The 12,584-nt window shown below is 40.5% G+C and overlaps 3 protein-coding genes across 3 annotated transcripts; 2 read left to right on the top strand and 1 right to left on the bottom strand.

Annotated features, from left to right (window-relative positions):
* The first annotated feature begins 1,458 nt into the window (after positions 1–1,458).
* On the top strand, positions 1,459–7,211 carry elob (elongin B). Its single transcript, XM_080044505.1, has 4 exons — positions 1,459–1,534; positions 3,619–3,753; positions 4,415–4,526; positions 5,218–7,211. The coding sequence occupies exons 1-4, from the start codon at positions 1,532–1,534 to the stop codon at positions 5,328–5,330; spliced, it is 363 nt and encodes a 120-aa protein (XP_079900631.1). The 5' UTR covers positions 1,459–1,531; the 3' UTR covers positions 5,331–7,211.
* A 476-nt stretch (positions 7,212–7,687) lies between these two features.
* On the top strand, positions 7,688–9,913 carry LOC307262989 (uncharacterized protein; the record flags this gene model as incomplete). The annotated part of the gene is made up of 3 exons (XM_080044008.1): positions 7,688–8,098; positions 8,636–8,867; positions 9,213–9,913. Exons 1-3 carry the CDS (start codon positions 7,739–7,741, stop codon positions 9,911–9,913), a joined length of 1,293 nt encoding a protein of 430 aa, XP_079900134.1. The 5' UTR covers positions 7,688–7,738.
* Positions 9,914–10,481: 568 nt separating this feature from the next.
* On the bottom strand, positions 10,482–12,575 carry LOC307262463 (uncharacterized protein). Its single transcript, XM_080043350.1, has 2 exons — positions 12,393–12,575; positions 10,482–11,805 (listed from the first exon to the last, which is right to left on the bottom strand). Exons 1-2 carry the CDS (start codon positions 12,484–12,486, stop codon positions 11,180–11,182), a joined length of 720 nt encoding a protein of 239 aa, XP_079899476.1. The 5' UTR covers positions 12,487–12,575; the 3' UTR covers positions 10,482–11,179.
* Between the last annotated feature and the right edge of the window lie 9 nt (positions 12,576–12,584).

Here is a 12,584-nt window from a genome sequence, read left to right on the forward strand (position 1 = left end):
TATGCTTTCAATAGGCAGATGATACTACACAAATACTCAAGCACATTCGATGTGTTTTCTTTAAGTAATTTGTTGGTAGAATATTTCGTCATCACCATTGCTTCATTTCAAATTTCAAGTTGTGCAAAGTTAGACCCTGAATTTCAGGAGTATGTGTCGAGGGACAATTATTATTATTTTTTTTACAATGCACTTACTAAATAGAAGGTTTTGGTGCAAGTAGGTCCATAGCTATATTTAAAAAAGTAAGGAAATAAATACAAAAATATGCATACAATATAAAATACTTCACAAGTAATTTTAAGAATTTGTGTACACTACTTAGATATCACAGTTCATGTAGTGACGGCAGAAAAGTCAACCACATCACATAGTCATAAACGACATACCAAAAACACACACCCTGTCCTTACCAACAGCTTGTGGCATGTGGCCTGATTTATATGTCTTAGCTGCTGACACTTCAGCTGTCCCAGTCGCTACGGTGACAGCTGCTATTAGGCGGAGATGAGGAAATTCATCCTACCACATTAAAGGGATAGTTCATTATTTTTGAAGTGGGGCTATATGAGGTTCTTATAGCATAGTTAGTCTGTTACCTTAAAGGTGCAGTGTGTAATATGACATCATCAAGAAAGTTCTAGAATGCAACGCTCCCTGGGTAACCCCAACCCTTTAGAATAATAACAGAAGCTACAGTGGCCTTCAAGGACAAGAACAATTCTACATTTTAAACAATGCACCTGATGACATTCCAACTATGACACTTTCAAGATGGCGGCACTAGGCCTTGGTCCAAAATATGCAGAAATATGGACATATATGAGACCCTTTCTAAGGGAAAAAAAAATTATTCAAAACATTTTTGTTCAGCTATTATGCACTAAATTAAATGTACTTATGGATATTATAATTACTTTCTACAAAATCTGCTAGGAAATAAACCCAAAATTCTACACACTGCAGGTTTAATCAGCGCAGTCACTATAAGGAGTTTGTGCATGTCTAACAGAAGTCAGCCAGTGAAAAGATTGGTTTGTTTTATAATTGGTTTGGTGATTTTCTGTAACAAAAATATGTTTTTTAAATTCATAAATATAAAATAAAAAGTTGAAATTTCGACTTTTTTGAGTTTTTACTCATAATTCTGACTATACATAGGGATATTTTTGTATCAATTTTCATGTCCTCCAATGAGAAGTCATGATTATCAGTTAAAACATAACAATGAGATAACAAATAGTGAGATATGCTAATAATTTTCACTTTTTGTCCCTTAATTATGACTTTCCATGGGAATGTTTTTATTAGTCTAAGCTTTCATATCAATAGTTGTTCTTTAAACCTGCGGAAATGGGCTTCAATAATCCAGAGGAATAATAATAACCCAATTTTGCTGCAGTCTTAATACCAGCTGTAGCGCCCCCTGCCGGCTGCCGCGGGAGCTGCATCCGCCGCTGTGATCTCACAGTTGTCGCTGTGCGGTGGTCGGAGGCGTTTTATTTTTTCTGTGTGAAACCAACCGCAAGAAATGGTGAGTGAGGAAAAACAAAGCAGATACAGTTAAAAATATAACGGCTTGTTAACACGGCCAAACATTACTCTATAAAGTAATTGTATTATTTTCCTCAGCCTTTGAATTTTTAGCTGAACCAGACACGTCTCTAAAAGCTTATGTCTTTGTTTAGCTAACCCATAGCTACCGCGGCTAAGCTACACACTAGCTTCAACGCTGAACAATATGCATTTAAATCCTAAAGTCTACAGTAAGGTTAGCAGAGAAGGGCCCCGACAATATTACTCAGATATGTATGTTGTTTTTGACAAGTGACAGCTCAAAAACAAACTTTGTTTTTGATGAAATGGCCAGCTAGCCGCAGAAGAGCTAAGTAGCTAAAGTTGTCAGTAGCTGCTGTCTCTCGGCTAACGTTACACTTGGATGGTGTTGAGAGTTAAATGTAGATGTTATAATGTTGGACAGACTCCAACACATACTGGGTTTAATAATTGCTAGCTTGTGAGGGCCATATTTGTTCACACAGTCTATCGAGGAAGCTAATCGTGCTAACAGCTAGCTAGGCTAATCTCGTCATGACGTTAGTTAGCAGCTGCCTGCCGCACTGTGGCTCTTTAAATATGCAGCCGGTTGGAGAGATTCTTTTTTTTCAAATAAACTATAGGCTAACTGATTTATCAACTTTTTACTCACTAAACTAAACTACTGTCATTGCCAGATTCAGCACCATATAGAGTTATAACCAGTGCAGTTAAAGGCAGGTGAAGAAGTACAAAAACAAGAAGCTATCTATTCCAGAATTGCATCATTCAAGATTGTTTATTTGTCATATGTTCAACAGTAACAGTCCTTGAAGATTAAACTTGTCTCGGGCTACTTTCAATAATGCAACTATAGAAAGGAAACACTGTTGAAGAGAGAAATCTTAGACCAAAATAGATACACAAAGACTTTAAAATATATACACAAAATGTGAACAAAAATGTAATATAAATGGTGTAGAATACTGTAAAATGGAAATGGGTATATGCAATATGTACGGATGTTAAGTTTCAAATGTAAGCGTTTGTTAACATGTGTAACAAACTGATGTAAAGTGACATGGGGTGAGTGTGGAAGTTCGAAAGTTCAGTAATCTTATATCACTGGATGTTCAATGTGAAACTGTGGCTGCATAGATCCTGGATCCTTGTACAACAGGACTTAATATCTTTTTTAGAGTTTGATACATCGCTCATATTGTTATCATGAATTCAATCTGTGTCAGGGTTTTGCTTGAATATAATTAGCATAAAATAAAGACATACCAATTTAAGAAAGATATGGTTCAACAGTTAAAGAAGATCTTCTAAGTATTTCACTGGACCAATAAGTCATGTTTTATGCCAAACTGTGCCGCCTAACCCAAAGTAATTTGTCGTTTTTGTAAATTGTGTCTTGAATTTCATTCATATTGGCATTAAAAAAAGTCTTAAAAATTCACCTGTCTAGCTTTGCTTAAGTTGTAGTAACCCTGAATACAGACCAGTAATGTGCAGATAATGCATCATTTGTTTTACACTAAAATGAGCTTTATTCCTTAGCAGGGCTTGATGTAGATACTCTGATGTTATTATAGACTCACATACACACTATATCTAGGTGAAGGTTTGGTAAAAGAACCTGATTAAAACACCATCATATCAGCTGGTTGTTTCAGGGTGAAATGGGCCTCTCGAGGTTTACAGTATTGTGTTTGATTTGTAGCTGCTCCGAGGAACTTTCAGTTTGTGTTCATTCTTGCACCCACTTTGGAGCAGTAGTGTTTTAAGTACGCCAGCTGTTGTTCCTGGGTGAGCATACCAAAGACAAAGGCATTAAGAAAAACTATATAAAAATAGCCATTCTTCGCACTGATGGTCTCGTTTGCTGTTACATGTAATTTATGATCATAAGAGGAAAAATGAGACTGTTTCAGAAATATTTTAAAGTGCCTCGTAGCTACTTTAAGTAACACCGCATTTAGAAGGTCAACAGTGATGATTTTCTGTGGAACGTCATTGTTTGGAGTCATCAGTGTCTCATTTCCTGTATTGTTCCTCTGTCACATGATCTCCCTTCAGGACGTGTTTCTAATGATCCGACGTCACAAGACGACCATCTTCACCGACGCCAAAGAGTCGACCACAGTCTACGAGCTGAAGCGCATCGTGGAAGGCATTCTGAAGAGGCCACCAGAAGACCAGAGGCTTTATAAGGTACAAACTCACCAGCAACGCAAACAGGGTCTCCAGACTTTCTTTAGACGCCTTGAACTAGGCATCATGGGCAGGTATCATATTCTTCTGACAGTATGATAACCTTAAAGCAACAATAGGTAACTTTTCTACCTTTAATAAAACATTTTCAAAGTCAGTCAAATAGTCCAAAATGTGTAAACAAGGAGAATGGTGTCTGAGGCATTCCCACAAAGCGCCCCGGTGGCCTGCTTTAGGCATTAGGTAACTTTCTCAGAAGGCCGCAGCACTCTCTCTCTCTTTCTCTCTCTCACTCACTCACTCACTCACTCACTCACTCACTCACTCACTCACTCACTCACACAGAGAGAGAGAGAGAGACACTGCGCGGCGCTTTACGGCACTAGCAGCGTTAGTTCAAACACAAGCCTCCAGCTGTGTAGATCCGGTACAATGGAGACAGAGGAGAACGGTAACGGTAGAAGCCAGGGGAAAAAAACTGAGAAAGTGACCGAGCATGAAGCCGGACTAGAGTAAATATTGCACATGCTGCACCTACCTTGCACACCATCTCCACCTGAAAAGGCTGATACTGTGTAACCATTTAAAAATAACAATTAAGTGAGTGAACAGCTGCCGTTATAAGCTTCCTTTTGTTTTATTTTGTTCTGTTCTTCACCAGGATGATGTAATGCTTAACGACGGTCAAACTCTTGGAAACTGCGGCTTCACAAATCAAACAGCCCGACCTCAGGCTCCGGGAACGGTGGGGTTAGCGTTCCGTCTGGGTGGTGGTAAGTGATTCACTCTTTATACATCCATGTGTTTGTCCATTTTATAGTTGGTTTCTTAAAACCTGTACATAGTATTTAAAAAATTAAAAAATGCTATGTGTCCAAAGTCTGTTATTTAAAAACTTTGGACAATAATATGTTGTAAAAAATAAAATAATGATTGTAATGCTTTATCCAGCATCTAGATAGTTGGTTTTAAAGTCAGGCAGATCCATAACGACTTAGATATTGCCAAACGTCATATGTATTTAAACATTTCTGAAAAAACTGTAATACAAAAAACAATTATTTGAATGTAAATAATCAACTGGCAAAGGTTCATGATGATATCTATAAGTTAAAAATGTTGCCCTATTCACCTGCAGTGTCTGGCCTTAAGTAACTCTTTCTTTCTCTCTCCCTCTCTCTTTTTCTCTCTCCCTCCCTCTCTCTCCCCCCTTTCTCTCTCCTTCTCTCCCCCCTTTCTCTCCCTCCCCCCTCTCTCTCTCTCTCCCTCCCTCTATCTCTCTCCCTCTCCTCTCTCTCTCTCTCCCCCCTCTCTCTCCCTCTATCTCCCCCCTCTCTCCCTCCTTCTCTCTCTCTGTCTCTCTCCCCCTCTCTCCTTCCTTCTCTCTCTATCTCCCCCCCTCTCTCTTCCTCTCCCACTCTCTCCCTCCCTCCCTCTCTCTCTGTCGCTCTCTCTCTCCACCAGATGATTCATTCGAGCAGCTGCGGCTCGAGTCGTTCTCCACGCCCCCAGAGCTCCCTGACGTCATGAAGCCCCAGGACTCGGGCAGCACAGCCAACGAGCAGGCGGTCCAGTGAGGGAGGGGGGCAGGCAGGGGAACCAGAGGAGTAGAGGGAGGGGGGATATGGGGATATGGGGCTTGAAGTTTTGGGAAGTGAGTGATGCCTAAGTGGGTGAGCTTTACCTCGCCAATGACGATCATGGCGTAAAAAAAAACAATAACAAACACGGATTCCCCTTTGTTGTAAAATTTGAGGGCGGGTGGTGCTTCAAAAAGTGGTTCATTTGACCCAAGAAACGGTGAACGAACGAACGAACGAACGCATGCTAGATAAATTGATAATTTCACACACACACACACACACACACACACAAGACCCTTCAGAGAAAACCTGACGGACTTGTCACGACACTGTCAGTCATCCATGGGATTTGGTAAAAGGCTGAACATAAAGGAATTGTACCTCGTATTTAATTAATTCTAGTCTTTATTTTTGGTGGTAAGGTTAATCGCTGCCTTACCGGTGTTTTTTTTTTATGTTTGCTGGCTTAAACGTGGGAGTTGATAAGGTGTGACCTTTTTAGGCTTTTTATGTTTGTGTGTTTCTTTATTAAACTATTACTAGGATTTAACATGTTTTCCTTGGGTCTTTTAGGCCTGGATATGTGTTGAGACAATAGCTAGGAGTTTGTGAATTTCTAAGTTACTATCTGTATTTCAAACAACTTTTTTGAACAATATGAATCTGAAATAAAAAAATTCACTCGTTGGCAGAAGATCTGGCATTACGATGAACATTTCTTGGTACTTTACCGATCAGTAGTTGTAGTTTTCATACTGTAGCTGCCTACAGAAGTTACTGAGACTGGGTTACTACTGCACACGTAACGCTGGCACAACCAACAGTCAGCAGCAATCAAAACTGAATTAATTATGATTCTTTATGGTTTTTGTTTTGTTTACCTTACTGATAAAGTTGGGGACTAACGGTGCATTCCAGACAACTGGGAAGTTTGTAATCTTCCAACTTCCTACTAGAAATATAAAAAGACTGGAACACCGTTTAAAGTCTGAGTTTTTACTGTTACTAAGCAGTTTTCTGACGTCACATCAATGGTTTGACGTCGTGGAGCTGGAATGCTTTGAGGGAATCGGAAATTGCAACTGGGAAATCCTCCACTTCCGAGTTGTCTTGAACACACCATAACCAACTTTCCTATCCAATTTTTTGATTGTAGCCTATTACTTCCTACTAGAAATATAAAAAGACTGGAACACCGTTTAAAGTCTGAGTTTTTACTGTTACTAAGCAGTTTTCTGACGTCACATCAATGGTTTGACGTCGTGGAGCTGGAATGCTTTGAGGGAATCGGAAATTGCAACTGGGAAATCCTCCACTTCCGAGTTGTCTTGAACACACCATAACCAACTTTCCTATCCAATTTTTTGATTGTAGCCTATTACATCTCTAAGATGTTGTTTAGTAGTCAACCCAAAACCCATTATATGTTGAACAAGGTTGTCTGTCATGTGATGAGTTATGGAATGTGCCTGTGCGAAGAGGGCGACACAATTGTTTCTGTATTTTTATCCCAGAATCACTGCCCCCTTTTTTTTTTGGTTTTAGTTCATGCTGCAACTTGTGTTGTAATATACACCAATAATACCTTAATTAATACACAATTGTTTCCTGAAATTAAAGGTGAATTATTAAATTAACTCATGTCCTCGTCAAAATATTATAAATATAACACTTGGTCTCAGGATCTAGAAAATGACAAATTTAGAAGCAAATGAAAATCCCCTAATAGTTACAACAGGAGAGTATAGATTCTGACCTTGGGGTGTTGAATGGAATTGTTGACATTTAAGCGTTTGCAAATTGAGGCTGTTAAACAGTGGGGCAAGATCAAAGTTGCACTTGTAACTGATTTCACATTAAAAGGACTGTTTTTCACACATGTGCACTGTGGTGTTTGTAGATGCTAGCGGCGGGGATAACACATTGACATAATGGTGCATATATTGTTTTGTGCACATTCTGACGTATTTCTGATTCTGAAAGTCAACCAAGGACTCATTTTAACAGCAGCTGATATATCATAGTGTGTTCCAGTGCTATTTCAAGAGTTTCTGCCATTTAAAAAAAAAATGGAGCTTGTACAGATATTCCTGCCAAATTAATGTGGGATTTCATCAATATAGCCTATAACTAAAGTAAACCAATAAGTCTCAAGTCTTCGTGTTTCCATCTTTTCATATGACTAAAAATGGGGGGAGGGGGTGAGGGTCAAGGGTCATAAAGTGTAAACAACTTCCATCTTTCCGACAACACTTGAACGCATCTCACTCTAAGTAAGCATGTTGTTAGCTTAGCTTAGCATTGCAGCGGTAGGTGAACCCGAGCTCAATGCACGAAGAAATGAAGCACTGTTGTTTACCACAGACTAGCCGAACATAGACGCCCTATCCCCGGTACTTATAATGGACGTGAGAGAGTTCGTGTTATCTGCGGGGCGGGCCGTCCTGGATGTGGTGGAGCGGGAGTGGCAGCCTCTTTCCCCGGGTGAACTGGAGCAGAGACTGGACCAAGCGGTGGAGGAAATACTGGAGGCTGAACTGATGTCTCGAGTCAACAGTCCGCCCAGTGAGCCTACTACTACTCCTGCTGCTGATGATAATACAATATACGTTCAGTTAGTGCAGAGTGAGGGTGATGATAACAATGTGCACGTGCAGACCCAAGTTTTACAGATGACAACTTCCATCATTCCCCAACAAGAGGAAGATGAAACACCGGAGCAACGAGACCCACTGGACCCCGTGGACAGCGCTGTAATCCAGGTATGAATATCCTCTTAACACGCCTGGGACTGTTCAAGTGTGAATGTCTGTCATAGTGGGTTAGTTAGATTAATGCAATAAGCCTGCTACTAAACATTTTTTGGGATATCTACAAGTGTTTGTTTACCTTTTTTTGCCAAGACATTTTCTTCTTCTTGTCACACATTAAAGGTGCAGTCAGCAATTCTGGAGAATGTTTGTTGACAGTTAAATCTCCTCACAATCTGCAACCTGTCCATACTGTTTTTGTGTTAACATCACACTGTCTAGGCTCTGTAAACAGGCATGATGCTTGCTACAGTGGGGCCCCTTTTTCAATATACCAGTTTACAGAGCCTAAGTCTGTGTATTAACAGCAACAACAACAAAAAACAGCGCACAGTACAGACAGGTAGCGGACCGTGAGCAGATATTCACTGATTTTGACAAAGTGATTTTGTCAACAAGCGTTCTCCAGAATCACTGACTCCACCTTTAAAATCTACTGACTGACTCACTGATATTGGCTTCCGTGATATACTTGTCTTCTCTCCTCAGCACATAGCAGACCTGCTGCAGAGCTCTAAGTCTCGGGCTCGGATGGCGGGTCGCGCCCGTCTGTCCCTGTCCCACACGGTGCAGCTGTCCCTCACGCTGCTGTGTGAGCGGGTCAGTTACCGCTCCGTGTCCCGACGCTTCCAGCTGGAGAAAGGAAACATCCACCGCATCTTCTTCTCCTTCTGTGAGAGAATCAACATGTTGGAAGAGACGCTCATCAGGTGGCTGGACGGTGAGTTCATGATCTGAGTTGTTTGTGGGAGATTTCTCAATGATTTGTAGAGATGCACCGATCCACTATTTTTCAGTTCCGACCCAAATCTGATGTTTGGGTTTTGGATAGCGCCCCCAGTGTTAATACACAGCCTAGGCTCTGTAAACAGGCATGTTGCTAGCAATGGTGGGCCCCCTTTGATTACATTTCCTTTGTTTACATATACAGTACAGACAGGTAGTAGATAATGAGGAAATATTCACTGATTTTGACAAAAAAAAAGTGTTCTCCAGAATCACTGATTCCATCTATTAAAGCTGAACATGATAATGATGTGGGTATTTCGTCTCTTGTTTTCTCCAGGCACAGAGGCTGCTGAAGCCCTCTTCCCTCTGTCCTGTCCAGATAAAGAGCCAGCTGTCCCTCTGGTGCTGGGCGTACTGGGACACACACGCATCCCAATCCGCCTGCCCATAGGGAAACACGACGTGGAGAGCGCAGTGCCTGAGGTGAAGAGAATGAAGAGAGAGGCCCATCCCGACTCCTGGCTAAACCTAGAGCTTGTGTGTGATCGTAACGGCAAAATCTTACACTGCAAAATCAGCAAAGGATCGGAGGTGGACAGGGGTAGGGCTTTGAGAGACGAATTTAAACAAAATCCTGAACTTATTCCCTCTGGATCCTGCCTTGTAGCGAGAGCAGGATACCCGCTAACTTCCCAGATTTTAACTCCATACTCGGGAATTGTCGGACCAAGAGAAGAGCTATTCAACAAGACACTGGAGGAGCATTTTCTCATCCTAGATCAGGCCTTCGCAAATCTGAGAGCCAGATTTCAGAGGCTCAAGTATCTGGATATCGGACACTACGATCGAGCCCGTGCTGTTGTGTTGACTGCCTGCGTATTGCACAATGTGTTTGTGGACTTGGGACAGGTTGTTCAGGGGGAAGTTGAGAAGGAGGAAGAGGTTGTTACTGGAATGGAAGTGGAGGAGGCAGGCATGCAAAGACGTGACGCCATTTCAGAACTGTTGTTTAAAAATGTAGATTCTTTAAGTGTGTGATTTTCAGTTGGAAATCGTGTGTGCTTGGATGTAAATGAACAGTTTTGTAATATAAAGGTTTATTTTTTACAGAATCTCTTATGTTTCAAAGCTATGGTTGTGACCAAATGTGTTAATATACAGCCTAGGCTCTGTAAACGAAACTGGCAAGTTGCACTGTACGGTTGGACCCCTTTGTTTACATATCAGTTTACAGAGCCTAGGCTGTTTATTTATACTGGATGTTTCTTTCTGCACACACACACAGTACGGACAGGTAATGGATCATGAGGTGATATTCACTGATTTTAACTCCACCTTTTCTACCATCAAACACAATACAATAACTATATGTGATAAAACCGTCACAATAAAAGTCCAAAGAGATATTAGTGTTTTTTATATTATGTCCACGACCAAATTTCACCAAAAGATTGAGATGACAAAACATTCACAAAGGAAGCATTTATTGCACATGTATTTTATTATGTTTTATTATTAAAACAATAGCATACACATATCTTTGAATACTGTTAATACCTAGAACAATACTTTTTCACTGAAATTATTTATTTTCACTATTATTAATCTTGACCAATGATCATAATAATGTCATGATCATTTCTAACAGCTCGTTTATGGTTGTGTGAGTTTGTTCGTTCATGGGGCCCACGTAAAAAAAAATACATTTTACTCTTGCATAGGTTTCATGACATTTTATATAAATGGGATGCATGTAATTTGTGAGTAATACTTTAACTTAGCCAACCCTAATGCAGTCCTCTCTCTCTGTATAAAAATAAACAATGAAAATATCCATCAGAACAAACAGAAAAGGACAAATTTGAGCCGTTATATGCTTGCAGTGTAAACAAAAGCCGCGTGTTGCATAATGTGTATGTGAAAAGCCGCCCGGCGTATAATATGTCAGTCTGGGTCTCAAATGTCCCAGTTTCTTTCATTTCTGTATTTGTTCTGAAATACTGTTCCACTCAGCATACTTCATACTGGCCAAACTATTCCTTAAACTCCTAAAAGGTGCATTAAATCTAGCTTAATACATCAACTTAAATGTTGTATTATAGACTAGTATTAACATGTCACGGTCCTATGAGTTAATTCTCGTCTTTTTACAAGAACATTCTAGTAAGTCATTCCTTAAACTGTAACAGTAAAAATGTGCCAACATACATGAACAATCTAAAAACTCATATAACACTTTTGCTTGTGCACAATCATAACATTTTTGGGAAAAAGCAAACATCACACACAACATCTCCTTTGGTTTTAGAGTCCTTCCTTTGCGGGTTGTGTGCTGTTCTTCTGAGCCAGACTGGAGATGGCTTGGGCTAGGTTATTAATGGCGTCTATCTTCCTCTCCTCTAAAGCCTTCTGCTGGGCCCACATGTTCATTTTCCTCTCCTGTAGCTCCATGTACAGCTGTAGGACGTCCTGTGGAGGCCTGGAGGAGCAGGGGTTAGTGGCTGTTGTGACTGTGCTGCTAGCAGGAGGAGGTGTAGGCAGGATGGGGGTAAACCTCTTGTTAGCTATGGCCTTGCCCACTCTTGTCCCGCTCAGCTTGGCCCTTCGTTGGGCTTCTATCTCCTCCCTGCTCTTACCCAGGACCTCATGCATGGCTTTAAAGAACTCCCAATGCACGCTAGCGGCCCCTAACCTCTTAGCCCTCTCTGCATTCTTCCTGTACGTAGCTAGCATGTTTCTCCATTTAAGGTCACACTCGTAAGCCTTAACCGTGACATCGTTGACCTCCGACTCCCTCAAACGGGCGTTCACTTTCTCTGCAACCATCTCCCAGAGTTTCTTCTTCTTGCACACGGGCTGGTCGAAAGCCTGGTCCATTTCCAACCGGGTGTTGACCAGGTGCCACGTTGCCTGCAGTGTCCATATGAATTCTAATAAAATAAGATAAACACAGGTGTATCATCAATTATGTCATTGGTTGGTTAATAATATCACATTGCATTGAACTGTTGACCTGTTTTTAAAATTTAGAGAAAAAAATGTATTCACTTTTTTGACACAGCTTGTCTGTTTGATAAGTTACCAGACAACATATTAATTAAGATATTCCTTTATTCGTCCCTCAAGGGGGAAATGTAGTTTATTTTAAAACAACAAAAGGGGGCTCTGCAGCAAAGTAAAAGGTATAATAATATAATTGAAAAAATTTAAAATAATAATAAAAAGCAAGTAACTTATACAAAAAATAAGTAGTATCCAAAAGTAAAAGTTAACCAAGGTTAAAATATATATAAAAAGAACTGGTACTGGTGAACAGTGATTATACATGATATAGACATTGATATTGCACATGTAGTTGACCAGTGAGACTGCAAATATTCTCATCACACACACAGGCATTGGATGAATAACAGTTTATGATTATAGGCATCGCACAGGCGGATGTGGTGCGCACTCATCAGCGCTTCATGCGATGAGTGTATGAAACCAGTTTCAACTTCAGGCTACGTGCACTAACCTGCTTTAGGTCTATCGGAGTCCACACTGCACACGACCGTCTCCTTTTCTTCCACTTCAGTACTTTGTATCACAATAGTTTCGAGTACCTCCATGCTGTTAAACCATAACAATTACAGTCGAAGTTATTTAAAACATTTCTGATTAGCGGTGTATCTATCGTGGACTTTAACAACCTTCCCAAGCCACCGAT

The sequence above is a fragment of the Ammodytes marinus genome (genome assembly GCF_949987685.1).
Source record: "Ammodytes marinus genome assembly, chromosome: 16".
In the NCBI taxonomy this organism is placed as follows: Eukaryota; Metazoa; Chordata; class Actinopteri; order Uranoscopiformes; family Ammodytidae; genus Ammodytes; species Ammodytes marinus.